The sequence below is a fragment of the Corvus brachyrhynchos genome, unplaced genomic scaffold (assembly GCF_000691975.1).
Source record: "Corvus brachyrhynchos isolate BGI_N302 unplaced genomic scaffold, ASM69197v1 scaffold409, whole genome shotgun sequence".
In the NCBI taxonomy this organism is placed as follows: domain Eukaryota; kingdom Metazoa; phylum Chordata; class Aves; order Passeriformes; family Corvidae; genus Corvus; species Corvus brachyrhynchos.
This window is the reverse complement of record NW_008246059.1, coordinates 3,745,062-3,760,741: the sequence shown is the minus strand read 5'-3', so window position 1 is coordinate 3,760,741 and position 15,680 is coordinate 3,745,062. Positions and strand designations below refer to the sequence as shown.

At 42.5% G+C, this 15,680-nt stretch overlaps 2 protein-coding genes across 2 annotated transcripts in view; one reads left to right on the top strand and one right to left on the bottom strand.

Annotated features, from left to right (window-relative positions):
* The window catches only part of FAM69C (family with sequence similarity 69 member C), a 33,331-nt gene extending 32,834 nt beyond the window's left edge, over positions 1–497 (bottom strand). The window contains exon 1 of the mRNA XM_017746127.1: positions 463–497. Coding sequence (XP_017601616.1) covers positions 463–497 — 35 coding nt within the window. The remainder of the gene's footprint in view (positions 1–462) is intronic.
* Positions 498–2,393: 1,896 nt separating this feature from the next.
* CNDP2 (CNDP dipeptidase 2 (metallopeptidase M20 family)) lies at positions 2,394–15,524 on the top strand. Its single transcript, XM_017746165.1, has 11 exons — positions 2,394–2,492; positions 3,441–3,584; positions 5,484–5,646; positions 7,191–7,279; positions 8,171–8,371; positions 9,941–10,025; positions 10,587–10,747; positions 12,834–12,998; positions 13,504–13,645; positions 14,258–14,405; positions 14,844–15,524. The coding sequence occupies exons 1-11, from the start codon at positions 2,433–2,435 to the stop codon at positions 14,911–14,913; spliced, it is 1,428 nt and encodes a 475-aa protein (XP_017601654.1). The 5' UTR covers positions 2,394–2,432; the 3' UTR covers positions 14,914–15,524.
* The last annotated feature ends 156 nt before the right edge of the window (positions 15,525–15,680 follow it).

Genomic DNA, 15,680 nt, shown 5'->3' with positions numbered 1-15,680 from the left:
GCCCCCGCCTCTCCGCTCCCGTCCCTTCCTCGCTGCCGCTCTCTGTCCCCCGGCGCTGTCCGTGGGAAGCACCCGCGCGCCTGCTCCCTCCCTCCCGTCCCGAGGCTGTCACCGACCTGGCGGGCTGCGGGGAGCTTGTCCCAGCGCTGCAAAACCCTGTGAAGTCCCAGGTTTAACCTTTAAGTCAGTCTCGGCCCGAAGTGCTGAGCCTGCAGCGTGAGCATGGGGCTCGATGATGGCTGTAGAGCGCTCCGAACTTGATTCAGTGCTTTTCTCTGGCATACTAATGTTGCTTGTGGATAAGGAGGGTAAAGTTGTGATGGTGCATTGATAGTCCCTTGGGTTATCTTATTCAAGGTGCAACTTTTATAGTCTTGTGGAAAGGTAAAACTATGGAGCCTCTTCTGCATAGGTAGGAAGATTTCAGCTCTCCATTCTGAAAGATTTACAGGGAATTCAAACCTGATTTTGAAGACGAAGGGGAAAGTGGCATCCATCCTTTTGCTAAGTAGTAACCAACATTTGCTTTTTTGTAGTTTGAAGTTTTCTGGAGCAGGCTTCTTTACTGCTCTTCAGTGTGACTTGCGAGATTCAATACCCTTCTAATTTCAGAATAATTTAACTATGGTTAGGGTGACATTTAAAGTAGTCCCTGACTTAACAAGTACTTCAGGTCTTGTTTGTGCTGGACAGAATGTCAACCTCTATGTAACATGTTGTATTTTGTGCCTGTGCTGTGAAACTGGAGCCCTGGGGTTGCTAGAGAAACCAGTTGAGTGAAGGGGAGGGTCAGATGCGCCGGACTGATGCCTGTGTGCTGGTTTCCTGGAAAGCTCCACATGAATCCTGCCGGAGCTCTAACTGCATGTGAAGAGCATGGCTTCATTAGGGAAGCCCAGCTTCAGTGAGAAGCATTGCTTTAACTTGGTTATGTCTGTGTAGTCCTTCTGAAGGTGTTCAGTTTTCACCTTTCATGACTATTGAAGTGAATGCTTACCTGTCTGGTGGTTTGGAGTTGTTCTAATTGGTGTTTAAAACTAGTTATCCAAATTAAATTGACGCTATCTCTGGTGAGGGAAAGGATTTTGTATGTCAAACCCCAGTATCCGTGTAAGTACAACCTTGCTTGAAAGAAAATGTGTAAATCTTTTAAATTTGGGGTGGTGCTTGTATTGCAGTATATTGTGTGGGATACAATTGGATATTGCTGTATATTTTCACAGCTGGAATGGATTTGTTTCAGATATGTAGTGTAGTCAGCTGTTGAAGAAATCCTAAGACAAGCAGTCAGATGTTTTAACAACTGTCTTGTGACTACTGTGTAGAAGTAGAAGAAAGGCTTAAAGGATCTGGCATAAAGCTGACTCAACAAAATACTGAATCACAGTGGCTGGAGCTGCTGAACATGCCTGTTTAGTGTATTACATGGACGCTGGAGATTTTCCTCCTGGTCAAGGCGCTTGGATTCCAGAGACACACTTCAGGGAGCCTCCTTCTCTGGAGTTACTCAAAAGGCTCCTGGACACCCTCCTGAGTAATGTGTTGTGGGGCCACATCTTAGACCAGATGACCTCCAGTGGTCCTTTTCAACCTTAGCCATTCTGGGATTGAACAGAACTATGTAAATTATGAGTAAAGAGATAAGAAATTAGTAAAGCTCATTATTTTCCTGGCTTAGATGAGGTGCTGTATCTTTAGTTCTAACTTGAGAGTTAAGCTTAAGCGTGTTTGCTTTGTTGCTTTAATGGACAGTATTTCTCTTCAATATTGATTTCACACTGGTAAGGAAGACAGAAAACTGAGAAGGGGAGAGGTTTTCTCACATGGACAGCAGTTGAAATAAAAACAAAAGAAGGAAGTGGTAGCACTGAAGTAGTCCCTGACCACTTGCTCATGACCTGCCAGGGCTGGCCTCTGTTCCCACGGATTCATTCTGACCTTATTTGTGAAATCTGAGTGGTAGGCTGAGACTTTAAGGCTGAAGAAAGCACAGTTCTTCAGCTGCCTGCTTTTAACCTCCTTTGCAGAACACAAAGTGTGGTGCTTTCTTGGACCTAGCTACTATGAGTTGCATTTTACTGGAGTAGCATTTTGCCTGTAATTCTGCAGTAAAATGAAGTATATGATTTCACTGAAGTATCTCTAGAGACAAGATTGCTCAGTTTAGCTTTGAAAGTTATTTTGAGGGGAGAGGCAGAAAGAGTTGTGTTGAAATTAAATAGGCTTTTGTTTAGCCACTTCACTGTGGTGATTTCATGAAAGGGAGAGGCCTCAAGTTTTATATTAGTACAACTTGGTGTGGTGTTAGAAGCTGAAAGGTGAAAGTCTCCTGTGGCTCTTGATTACTGACTCTTACTTCTTAAACCTTTGAAGGCTAAGTTATTTTTCTGTCACAGAATCTTCAGCAGCACTGTTCTGAAAACTAGGCCAGAATGTCTGCTCTTGAAACCCTCTTTAAATACATTGATGAACACCAGGACCTCTATGTTCAGGTAAGTTTTCTTTGAGTTTTGTCCTGCATCATGGGCAGCTATGGGATATTAAATTTAGGTGGTCAGCTTCAAGTTTGTCGTTACATCTATATAGTATGCCCAGTAACAATGTCAAGTAATGGGAGAAAGGGAAGAGCAGGCAGCAAGTGTGAGTGATTTGAGTCAGGCCAGAAAACTGTTTCTTAAGTTTTGGCATAGTTCTATTCAAGAACCTAAGTGTCCTTGGTAGATTTATTAGGAAATGATCTATTACTGTGTAGTGCAACTGGTGACTTATTTAGAGGTAGAAGAAGCTGACACTGGCTTCTGAATGCCAAACTAGGTTTATAGTTTCTTTCCTTTTGAGATGGGAGATGAAGGATATAAATGAGGCTGGAACAAAGCTTTCTTGCATGAAATGATTTATGCTGGGCTGCAGAGGGAGAGGTTGCCCTCTCCAAAGAGGTACTTTGTTGCTTGATCTACTATTTAGTTACAGGTTATATTGTAGTCCCTCTCACTGTGAGGAATCAGTGGTACAGCTCTGTGAACTCAGGCAGGAACTCTGCCAAGTGTTCAGCTTGATTTCTGTAAATTGTTCTTGCTGATCTCACATGGGGAGAAGAAGCTAAAGTGGCCTTTTTGAGATGCCTGGAAGACTTTAGCTGGCTCTGGATACTTAAAGAGCAGCGACTAAAAAGGCCCAACAAGCACGATCTGTCATACTTGTGAGCTTACTTGATGTATCTGTAAGCTTAGTGCTATGCTGCAGGGACAGCTGTAGGGGAGTGCAGCTTTAGAGAGCTTTTGAGAGTAATATTAATGGTTAAAGTTCCTCTTTGGGCAGAGGACAGAGCTGATTTGCCTCAATTTGAGATTGGCTTAAACCAGTGTTTGTTGAATTACAAGGTGTGGTATTTGCATGGTGCCTGTTGTGTAGTAAAACCTGTAGCTCTTCCATCTCTCCAGCGCCTGGCAGAGTGGGTGGCAATCCAGAGTGTGTCAGCATGGCCGGAGAAGAGGGGTGAAATCAAGCGCATGATGGAGGTTGCTGCGAAGGATATTGAGCGACTGGGAGGCACAACCAAACTTATGGATATTGGGAAACAAAAGGTACGTGAGCATCTCCATGTCAGATTAGTAGAAAAAAGGCAGTAGTCTGTTGGTGTGTAGAATGATGTCTTTCCTGCCATGCAGTCTGAACTTTGTTAAAAACTTTGGTTAATAGTAAACCTTGAGACTCAGTTAAGGATGTTAAAGTACATTTTGGACTGTATTAAATGTGTTTTAAATACTTCTTGAATTTAACATGAACAGAGCACCTGCAAACAAAAATGCTAGACATTTTTAACAACAGGCTGGTATTGGTCCTTACACCCATAGACTATAAAGATACTGACTGAAGTTACAGTAAGTCTTCCAAAAGACTTCTGGGCTCCTTCAGAGGTGTTACATTTGTCACAGGATTGCATAGCTCCCTTACTAGATACAAAAGTATCATTAAAAGAATGACTTCTCTCATTTTTAGCTAGCCAGACTGCTTATTCCCCCCAGCAAAAAGTATGTGCTTATGAGAATGATAATGATAAGCTCATCCTAAGGAGCTATCCACTTGATATGCTTCTCCTTTGAAGTGCCTAGCCACTACCTCAGAGTAGGACCCATACCAAAATTGTTAGACTAGGATTGGGATAGTGGCATTAAAAATCTTGCATTAGAATGTTGGCTAGTTCTAGGAGATTGTCCTCGTAATTGGTGTGAAAGGCCGCCGGGTGAAATCTGTGTTTATGGGAACCTTCTGAGCAGTTCTTGCTTTTGGCAACTGGATTACACTTGTTTGTAGCTACAGGTTCCAGCAGGAAAACAGCTGCCTTGGGAGGAAATCTGTAGGTTAACTCTAGCTCTGCTACTACCTACAGCCTAAAACTCCATCAAAAGTGTTTCAGTTAATTCAGAGACAAAGTTGTTCTTTTCATCACTAACTTTTTGGTAGCAAGAACTGATTTTGGAGTTTTATATGTAATATTTTTATTTAGATAACTTTAATCCATCTGCAAGGGTTACCTTCAGTGTTCAGTTTTATGTTATGTATGGGGAGAGCTAGTCAGTGCATTTTGTATGTTGCTGCTGTATCTGTGAGGGACAATGTAAAGCAACTGAACGTGTCAGATCAAAGTTGCTTCACTGCTGCACAGCAGTTTGTTGTGTATTGATTAGTGTAAATTCTTGCAGTAGTGCTTTAATCATGCAGAGCTGCAGCTGGCCAAGGACCATGTTACCTTTTGATAAAAAATTGGAGCCTGGAACCCATATAAGCAAAAAGTCAAAGATGATCTTGATCTGCTGAACAGTATGTAGTTGTTTACAGGAAGGGAAATACTTGCTGACTGGGAATAGCATGTGATAATTGCTTGTGGGGTATTCCAAGGGATTAAGCCAAGTTCAACTCTTGAACTCCTGAACTGAGTTTATCAGCACTACCCTGCTCTTAGCTTAACAATGTTGGCTGGTACAGAGAAATACATCTGTTATGCTGATCTCATTTGGGTGTAGGCACATGTTCCACCCAGCGGTACCACTGTCAGGAAACTTTTGTCCAGAGAGCTATACTGTGGACAGGATGAAAGTGCAGTGATGAGCAACACAGAATGCAATATTGAATGGAGTTTATCACTTATGCTTAGGTCAGCATTAGATATGGCAATGTGGCATCCAGTCAGCTTGCTCTGCTAAAATCTGATGTAGGATTGGTAGTTTAAAGCTATCAGTTCTAAGTGGCTTGGAACATTTTGACTGTTACTGGGACTTGTCAGGAAACTAATTGGCATGATGCCATCAGGCGTTCTTTGGCACCCTGCTTCTGGCAGTTGGTTTAAGTAGATTAGTTTTGTTTAGCTGTCTCTGCCTCTACTCTCATAACTTCCATAGTATTAAAGTAATTCATGTATCTGATAAAAACATGTCCCTCTGACATTCCATATTTTAATAAAACTTCTACCTTCCTATTTCTAGCTGCCTGATGGATCAGAGATCCCCCTGCCACCAATTGTTCTGGGAACACTGGGCACAGATCCCTGCAAAAAGACGGTGTGTGTATATGGTCACCTGGATGTTCAGCCAGCAGCATTAGAGGATGGCTGGGATAGCGAGCCCTTCACACTGGTGGAAAGAGATGGTAAGAGCACTGGACTTGACACTGATGAACGCTTCTGTAACGAGTGTGGTATGCCTCAATTGTTCCAAAGCTGTGCCACTGAAAGGGGGAAGGAGAGTAAGAAGTGGTATGGGTGTTTATTTAATACTGTTGATGTAAAAATGTGTAGGTGGGGAAATGGTCAAGAAGTCAAGCTGCAAAATCTCATCTGCTCTTGGGATGGTTTCCTTTTCTGATAGTCTAGGCTGTAATTTGCATATTTTCTTCCTTGTAGCTACAGCACAATCTTAACTGCTGCTTTCCATGGTGCCTGTTTGTTGCCAGAGAGCTTTTTAGAACTAATTTCTTGTGCTGTTCAGAGCTTGAAGCCTGTAAGGTCATGTCAGACTGCAGGAATTTTGAACCATTACTGAGAAAAAATACACAACACAACTTTTGTGGCTGGAGACAGGAGTGGCACAGCAGCCTCCCTGGGTTGCCTTGTGTTTAACTGTGCTACTATGAGTACTACAGAAGCTCTTTAGCAGAGGTAGTGCCCCAGAACTTGTCCCTCTCTCATAAATGGGGTGAAGTAATGGTGCAGTATCTCCTGTTGAAACAGCATTGCCAGTGGGCAAGAAGACTAAAACTTTGTTTTCTATTTAAAGCTGGTGCTTCCAACAGCTGCTTCTTTGTTTCACTTTCTCAGTGTTAGTGTCAAAGGTCATTAATAGAAGGACATTAACCACTTGTGTTGCATAAGCATTAATGATTGCCAGAAAAAGGAGTATCTGTGCTAACTGGTACTTCTGCTTGGGCACTTAGTCACAGGCAGCAGAGTCCAAGTTACTAAGTTGGGTTATCTCATCTGCTAGCAAGACCTAGACTTGCCTCAGGCTGTGGCTTGCCTCTGTGCAGCTTGGCCATGCAGGAGTCATTCACCAATGGCTCTTTACCTTTGCAAGCTGTCTGGCCAGTTCTGTCACTGGTTACATGGGGTGCTGAGGGGTTGTAGCCACAGCTCTGAGTTGCACTGATAAAACTGCCTCTGCTGTGAACCCGTGTGCTACATATTTTGGGAATTCCCTGTGGCCTGTGAAACTTGTCTTTGACTAAATTCCTTTCTAGGGAGATCCGCTTTTATCTGGTGAATCTAGAGAATTGACTTGTCACTAGCTACTGAATTCTTACTCTTCAAACAAAGAATCATTGAACTGAAGCTAATACCTGATAAATTTCTGTTAAAAGGAGGGAACTTGTTTCTATACACTTAGATGTTTGTAGAAAATCATATTATTGTGAAGGATAAAGCAGTTACATCTTTTCCAGGCATATATTAAACTCCTGTCAAGGGAACAGCTGGGGCAAGAGGTGGGGTAGCTCTGTAAGTGGGAGAACTATTGCAGTCCTGTACCTATCCCACTTGTGAAGCAGGATGTAAAACTGCTACTTATGAAGAATCAGAAATGAAAGTTTTTATATAAGCAGGGTTAAAAAAGTTACTTTAAAAAGTGTTCTCCTGTAGATGAGATGAAACTTCATAATAATTTTTTCTTCAATGATTAATTTGTATCCTGTTTCTACAGGGAAGTTGTATGGGAGAGGATCAACAGATGACAAAGGTCCAGTGCTTGCCTGGCTGAATGCCTTGGAGGCTTATCAACAAACTAACCAGGTATGTGCCCAAAACATACTCTGCTTTTTCACACACTGCTGAGTCCAGCAGTGAATGCTATCCAAGCCACGAACCCTTGTGAGGGAAGCCTGCTTATTCAGCTGATTAGAGGAATGATGCAATAGTCCTGTAAATTCCTTGATTTCCTAATAGAGTTAAGTTGACTTGCTGACAAGTTAGTCTTACAGATTCTTGGGTTGCACTTTTAACAATTTTCCTTTAATGAAATATGTAGGAAGGAAAATACATATGCCAGCATGTGGAGCAGGAGGAATAATCAAATGTGATCACTGTCATGTAAGGATGTCAGATTAGTTTGGCGTTTATCAAAGCTTAATGTCTCACTGCTGCTGAGCTCTAAGGGGAGGTTCACTTATTAGCACCAAAACTGGGAGCTTTGCTTATTTCTGTTAAAGAAAATGTGCAATCAGAAATAACTCAGGGTGTTTGATTTATCTTGCAAGACAAGTTCCTGTCACTTTTAAGAGGAATAACCAGTTCTAGGTTGCTGTCTAGGTATGTAGAATATGCTAGACTGGATAGGCAGGGTAGCTCTGTTCCTACTGTGACATGCAGTTCCTGTGGTTTTAGTTTTCCTAGCCTGGTGGCTTACCTTTGGCAACAGATTTCTGCTGTGTTCCCACGGTTAAGTTTTTATGACTTTTTTGAAGTGTTTGAATTCTATCAAATGAAGGGTGGTATAAATGCCCTCAACATAAGCACAGTCCAAAATTTAAACCAGTTTCTGTATAATTAACAAATTCCACTGTCACAGAACTACTTTACCAGTGTCTGTTTTTCTGCTTTGAACATGATAGATGAAAATTACTGATTGCTGAAGGAGTCGAGTGTTTTCCCATGCTTAACCTGTTCTTGTTTTTCATTTCAAAGGAGTTTCCAGTAAATATTAAGTTTTGCCTCGAGGGTATGGAAGAGTCAGGATCTGAAGGCCTTGATGAGCTGATTTTTGCTCAGCGAGATGCTTTCTTTAAAGATGTGGATTATGTTTGCATTTCTGACAACTACTGGCTAGGCAAGAAGAAGCCTTGTATCACTTATGGTTTGAGAGGTATCTGCTACTACTTCATAGAGGTAAGTGCTGATATACACTGCAAATCCAGTATTATTAAACTGAAATTTCCACTGGAGAAGAGTGGTAATTCAAACCTTTTCATGCCAGTAGCTTTTTTTCAGAAAAGATGAAACTGACTACTTACGTGGAATGTTTTTTCCTAATTGTCTAAACTTCCTTCTCTTGCTGTCCTATCTGATACTTGGGTAGGTGGGATAGCTTTTGGATATGTGAAGCAAGATAAGCCAGCACCTTCACTGAAGGATTGTCTCATAGCATAGATATCTTCATCCACATGGACCCTTCTTATAGAAGGGTTTCACATTTGTGGTTTTCTGTGGGGTATGCCCAGCCCCTGCCCTGGAGGGACGTCTGCTGAGATAAGGAGATTGCTCACTCTCCCAGCACTAATTGTCTAAACTTCCTTCTCTTGCTGTCCTATCTGATACTTGGGTAGGTGGGATAGCTTTTGGATATGTGAAGCAAGATAAGCCAGCACCTTCACTGAAGGATTGTCTCATAGCATAGATATCTTCATCCACATGGACCCTTCTTATAGAAGGGTTTCACATTTGTGGTTTTCTGTGGGGTATGCCCAGCCCCTGCCCTGGAGGGACGTCTGCTGAGATAAGGAGATTGCTCAATCTCCCAGCAGAACTCCCCTGGAAAGGCAGCCACTTTTTCAGTTACAGTGAGAAGAAGACAAACCCAGAATCCTCTGGGAGACCCTGCGGAGATCCTTTGTAGCCCACTGGCCTTTACCCTCTGACACCCACCCCCTGTATCCCTATAAAGCTCGCCCCCTGCCCCTGCAAGGGCAGAGAGTTGCTTGTCCCTGGCTCCCCTTTGCCGGAGTACGGATCAATCAAGCTCCCTCATGCGGAACAGCCACACGAGCCTCTTGTCTTTCTCTGGTCTGGCCTGGAGGCTGCCCTGCAGAGCTGTGCTGAAATCACGAGCTGACAATCACTAAAGAGCTGACAGCTTCTGCACGGGCCCTCCTGCCAGCAGCTGAGGGAAGACACCGGGCCTCGGGAAGACGATCTCTTTTGGGACCATCTCTCCAGACTGGTCACAGCTTCCTCGGTCAGAGCTACTGACCCCTCACCAGCTGTCATAGTTTTCCAGTCAGCTGGAACTTCTCCAGTTAACCAGAACTGCTGGTAGATGATTGAGAGTGGTTTGACGAGTTCTTTTGCCAGTTCCCTCAATATTCTGGTGTGGGGTGGATCCTGTCTGGGGCCATAGACTTGTGGGTGGCTAGTTGGCATTGCGGGTCACTAACCATCTCCTCATGGATTATGGGCTTCCTTCATCTCCCCATCCCCAACTTCCAGCTCAGGGAACTGGGCATCCTGGGGACGACTGGTCTTGATACTGAAGACTGAGGCAAAGAAGGCATTAAATACCTCTGCCTTTTCTTCATCCCCTGTCTCTACACTACCCTCTGCTTTTAAGAAATGATGGGGACTCTCCTTGACCCTTGGCCAAATTAATTTCTAGCTAGGTTTTGGCTGTTCTAGTCTCTTCCCTACATGGCAGTATCTTTGTGCTAAAAATTGACCTGAATCTTCATTCACTTCAATCAGGTAGAATGTTGTGACAAAGACCTTCACTCTGGAGTTTATGGTGGTTCAGTACATGAGGCCATGACAGATCTCATTGCTCTAATGGGTAAGAAAAAACAGGTTTCATTGAATGCATTTAAAATGGGAGCAAGAACCATCAAAGTGTGACTGAGTTTGCAATGAGGGAGTTGCTAAGGACTGTTTGCAGTAGCAAAGCAGTGACCAGTGAAATGGTGCTTGCCAGGTATGCAAAGCTAATGCCTTAAATACAGAAACATGGTGAAGATCTTGCCAAGAAGTTGTCTATCTACTCTTAGCTTTCCCTAAAATCTTACTGCAAATTTGCATGTTAATTAAATCAGCTGTTTTCTCGAACTCTGCTGTGGATGTGGTATTGAACTCTTTGGGAATCCTACCTTCAGCCAGCCAAATGTAGCAGTAGAATTAAATACAGTAGCAAGCAAGTGAACATTTTGGACAGAGACAAATTCTTTTAAGTGTCTTCCATGCTCAGTGGTGCATGCTCTGGGAAACAGAAGTCTGAATTTCATTACATTTTCTGAGTTTTCAGAAGGCCAAGACTTCTGTTTCCCAAGGAAAGTGCTCCCAGCAATGACATCTTGTATCTCCTGGTTGAATACTGATATTAGGTACTTCTTGTTTACAGGTTCTCTTGTGGACAAGAAAGGGAAAATCCTAATCCCAGGTGTTAATGAAGCAGTGGCACCTGTTACTGATGAAGAGCTGGCATTATATGAGAAGATTGACTTTGACCTGACAGACTATGCAAAAGATGTAGGAGCAACAAGACTCCTGCATGATGCAAAGGTGTGCTGCACTCTTTCTCTACCCTGTCTAGAGCAAGCTGTCTGATTAGTAGGAAACAGAAACAAGCTTCTGTGGATGTGTGTGTAGTTACCAAGTAATTTATTAGGCAGAGGATTAATCTGATGTCTTCAAAATGGTGAGAATGCCTTGTAGATAATTTTGCTTACTGTATGGCTGACTGCAGACTTAACACTTTGCAGAGGTACTGCTAGTGTTAGGTGCTCGAAAACTTAGTGAAGGCTATCCCATGTTTTACCCAAGCAGCCTTAACAACTTTAAATTTGCTCCTTACTCTGTATAAGTAGCATTTGAAACTTGAACAGAACTTTATCTAGTGCCATTCTCTTAATGTTGGTAAGAATGTTGGCAGCTTTCTAGAGGTCAGATGACAATCTACACAAAACACCCGATTTTCTTCATTGGTAGGAAGTTCAGTGGGTTATCAGAAATAAAGTAGTTGCTCAGAGATGATTGCCTGTGAGGTGAGAAAACAGCTTGAAACCTAGCTGTGCTGAATTTAAGGCTGACATGCTGAACATCTTTCTAGACCTGGCAAACAAGGACTGTTTTATAATCATGAACTAGGCAGCCCAAATCTTTGGACAGCCTCAAGCTCAATAAACTCATGTCTAAAGTTAAATCTTCATCCTGGGAACTCTCCAAATGAATGCTTTTAACAGCATTGAATCTTACAAGCTACAGGTATTACATACTAATTTTAAAACTCTAGATGTAAATACATCTCCTGTCATAAAAAGCAGACACAGGTGTTGTAAAAGGCAAGTTTACATGTGCAGGTCTGTCTTCTCTCCTAGTACTGTCAGGAGGAGACTTCAAACTTAACTCAGATAGGTATAAGTAACAGTTTATATCCTCAACCTTGGCTTTACATGCTCAGGTTTATATCAACTGGGAGCACACAGACTTCCTTGTTTAGCCTTGTCCTTTAAAGTACTGGATGAATTATAGCTTGGATATAAGGAGGAGATGGCAAGATGTTCATTGTGATACTGAGCTGAAGCTGTTCAGTCTTGGCTAAACTGAAATTCCAGCTAAGAGACTTGTAAGCTGCATGCATGCAGGAAGGGTTTTGGGGCTAAGGAGAGAGAAGAGAGAGATGGCTGTAACTTCCAGATAGGAAGCAAATGTGCTTGAGAGATTTGAACTGTGGCAGCTACATTTGCTTTGAGAGAAGATTGGAGGCAGGTTGTACCTGGAAAAAAACAAACTTGTAACATAAAGGATGCAAAATTTCTAAGTCTCCTGTGTTTCTGCAGTGAAGTTCAGGCTTGAGACACTGTACTTGTGTCTGCACAGAACAACTCAACAGCTGCATTGAATTCAGGATCCAGTGTATTGAACAGCTGTGTCCAAGGCAACAGGGAGGAAATGCAGGAAGTGTACCTGGAAGGCAGTGGTGGTCAATTTAATCAGCTGGGAGTTAAGGCTTTTTAATACAGCTGATGATATAAAGAAAAGAACACTCTAAGCCTCAGTCTGAGCTGTGGTAAGGCTTTTAGAAAACATGAACTTAAGCAGTATCTTCATGATGAAGGTAGGAAGTGTACCTGGAAGGCAGTGGTGGTCAATTTAATCAGCTGGGAGTTAAGGCTTTTTAATACAGCTGATGATATAAAGAAAAGAACACTCTAAGCCTCAGTCTGAGCTGTGGTAAGGCTTTTAGAAAACATGAACTTAAGCATTATGTTCATGATGAAGGTCCCTGCCTGTCCTGAGGCAGTGGGAACTAAAGCTTTCAATGCTCCCTACAAACTGTGGTTGAGCACCTTATAAATGGTGCTCATGTCCTTACCAGAAGCAGACTGGTCATGTCCCGTAAGTTCCACAGAGGTAGGAGAGAGCCAAACTAGAACTACTGAGTCTTAAGGTGCTGAGAACCCAGCTGTTGTATCAAAATGTGTGATTAATATGAGTAACAGCTTCTGAGTGGCCTTCAGCGAGCTGCATTTCCTCATGGGAAAAAGCACTGTTTCTTGCAAATTCTTTATTAGGTTGAAGAAGTCATTAGTTTAGGGAACTCTGTCAGACTTCATGTAGCCTTGTGTCTTTCTCTTTGTGTCTACAGAGAGAGATCCTTATGCACAGGTGGAGATACCCTTCCTTGTCTCTCCATGGAATTGAAGGAGCCTTCTCAGCCTCTGGTGCCAAGACTGTGATTCCTAGGAAAGTGATTGGCAAGTTCTCAATCAGACTTGTGCCAAACATGACTCCTGAAGAAGTCACAAAGAATGTATGTTGAGATGAATTGCTGCTATCTAAACTAGTGTCTCTAAATCTCTGTTCACCTTGCCTTGGGGGAAGAGTTTTTCCATTTTCTAAAGCAGTTCTGTTCATTTGCTTTCCTGCCATCTTCCCTGTACTGCACCTCAACACGAGATAACTGAGGGAATCCTGTGTGGTGCTCCAGTGGACTGTAGTCTGTAAACTCAAAAAGGCTTAGGAGTAAACACTGACTTAATTGTAGGGCACTTGGACTGCCAGAAATGCATATTCAAAAGCAGCAGTGTTTGACATACTGGCTAATTGTTCTACAATATACTGCTAATTTGCCTAAAGAAGATATTCTGACTTCAGAGCAGAGAATCACTGGAATACTACAAAATAAGAGCAATAGGAAAAGTATTGCTGCACAGTTGTAGTGTCCTGCAAGTCCCTAAGATGCTTTTAGAATATGAACTTTGCCAGTATTCATACAAGTGCTAACAGTAAATAAGATCATTCAATCTTTCTTACAGGTTGAAGACTACTTGAACAACAAGTTTGCGGAGCTGCAGAGTCCCAACAAATTCAGAGTGTACTTAGGCCATGGTGGAAAACCCTGGGTGTCAGACTTCAACCATCCCCACTACATGGCTGGTAGGAGAGCCATGAAGACAGGTCAGTGGGTTTTTCACTTGGCATTGGTAGGATTAAAAAAGCTCTTCCTCCAGCACCTCAAGAAACTCTGAGGAGGTTATATTTGCTGAATATTTAGTGTTCTGCACTCACATCTAATAACTTTGGCTTACTAAGTAAGGAAGCATGTTATGTGCAATCTTTAAACTGAAATCTGAAGTACAGGAAGGAAAGATTCTGGAAATCAAATTAATTTCTACTGTTCTGGGACAAGTTGGTTGGTATGGTGTTGCTTTTGCATAAGGATGAAACTGTCAGTTCAGATCACCTGCTTAGCCAAATTCGATGAAGTTTGGTCATCACAGCACCCCTCTTGATCAGTTTTGCTAGACTGTATAGGGCAGCTAGAGCAAATCTAACTTGTGTTGGAGTACAAAGAGGCTTTCAGATGAAGTATTGGTGTGTAATTGAACTGAACTCTGACAGTGACAATACTCCAGTGCTACAAATGTGGGGGGAAGCTGCACAGATCTGTGGCCTTTGCAGTCTGGCTGATTTGGTCAGCACCTGGTACAGATGGGTACTTGATGGCTTAAGTAAGGACTTGTTGGAAAAAATATAAACTCTAAACTGACTAGAGTATCACTTTTCTAGTTTTTGGAGTTGAACCAGACCTGACAAGGGAGGGAGGAAGCATTCCTGTTACCCTTACTTTTCAAGAAGCCACAGGCAAGAATGTCATGCTGCTTCCTGTCGGAGCTGCAGATGATGGTGCCCACTCTCAAAATGAAAAGCTAAATAGGTAAGAGAATATTTATTCCTGTGCTGGGGTGAGTTTACTGTGGATCTTGGCATGTGTTACGAAAACCACTTAACAATTGAGCTCTTGCTTTTGTTTAATTCTCTGGATGGCAAAGAGCCATCCTCCCCAGCAGAGAATGACTGACTGGTTGGGTAACTAGTTTGTAGCTGAATCTTGATTTCTAGATTGATACCCTTGAAACCAGAAGTAGTTTTTATACTTTGGTCTCTAAGCTTGGCTGTCCTCTCCCCCAAGGACGGTGTTTCTGTCTTACCAGGGAAGATGTAAGATTTGGGTTGTAGTGCCTGTTGCCTGCAGCAGCAATTCCTGTAGAGTTTGTCATGTGCCTAGGACTGATGAGTGGGCTTTGCAAAAAGGGCATCTGCTAGAAATACAGCTCAGTGAAGACACTGCTAAAGGAAACTGTCTTCTTTGCAGGTACAACTACATCCAGGGGGTGAAGATGCTTGGTGCATACCTCTATGAAGTTTCTCAGCTGAAGGACTAAGTTAGACACCTCACCTTCTGGTTTATGGATCAGAAGTCTGAATTTTCTTGCAAAATATCATCAATTACCAAGTCTAACATGGCTCCCCTTTTCTACCAACACTCCACTGCTTTGGTAGGGGAGAGGCAAGTGTGCAGTTGCACTTGACAAAGAGCATGAGACACCAAAAATACTTCTTTAAATGCTTACTTTAAATGAACAGACTATTCCTGAACTGGTCAGCAGTCCTGAACTGCATCTTGGTCCCCTCTGTATCGCTTCAGTTTGCTGTATTCATCTACTTTCCCTGTAAAGCAAGAGGAATGGTTTACTCTCAGCAGTTTAAGCAGCCACAGCAGTGGCAGAACTGCCAGCCAATTTAAGGTTCTTATTCCTGGGTATGTCTTGGAAACAATTAGTCAAGATTATGGGGCTACACTGGAATGTACTCAAGCTGTAGTGAGACACCTGTCTCTGCTAACTGAATGATTTAGAAGAGCAGTTTGTCTCCTGCAGGTTTCAATTCACAGGAAATCAGGTTGTAACAAATTTCACTGTGGTAGTGACTAGTGGCTGTTTTTGTAAAGCTGCCTTTGTACTACCAAAATAGAATAATAAATAATTGTGCTGTAGTTTGGCTCTTGGTCTCTAAGGTTTAAATAATGACTTGGGTGGGAAAGCAACTTTGGGAACTTAGAGGGACACTTCTGTGGCTATGGAGGCAGGTGAGCAACATTGGCTACACAGACTATATCTTGTGGGAATCCAAATTTTTATTCCAGGCTCTG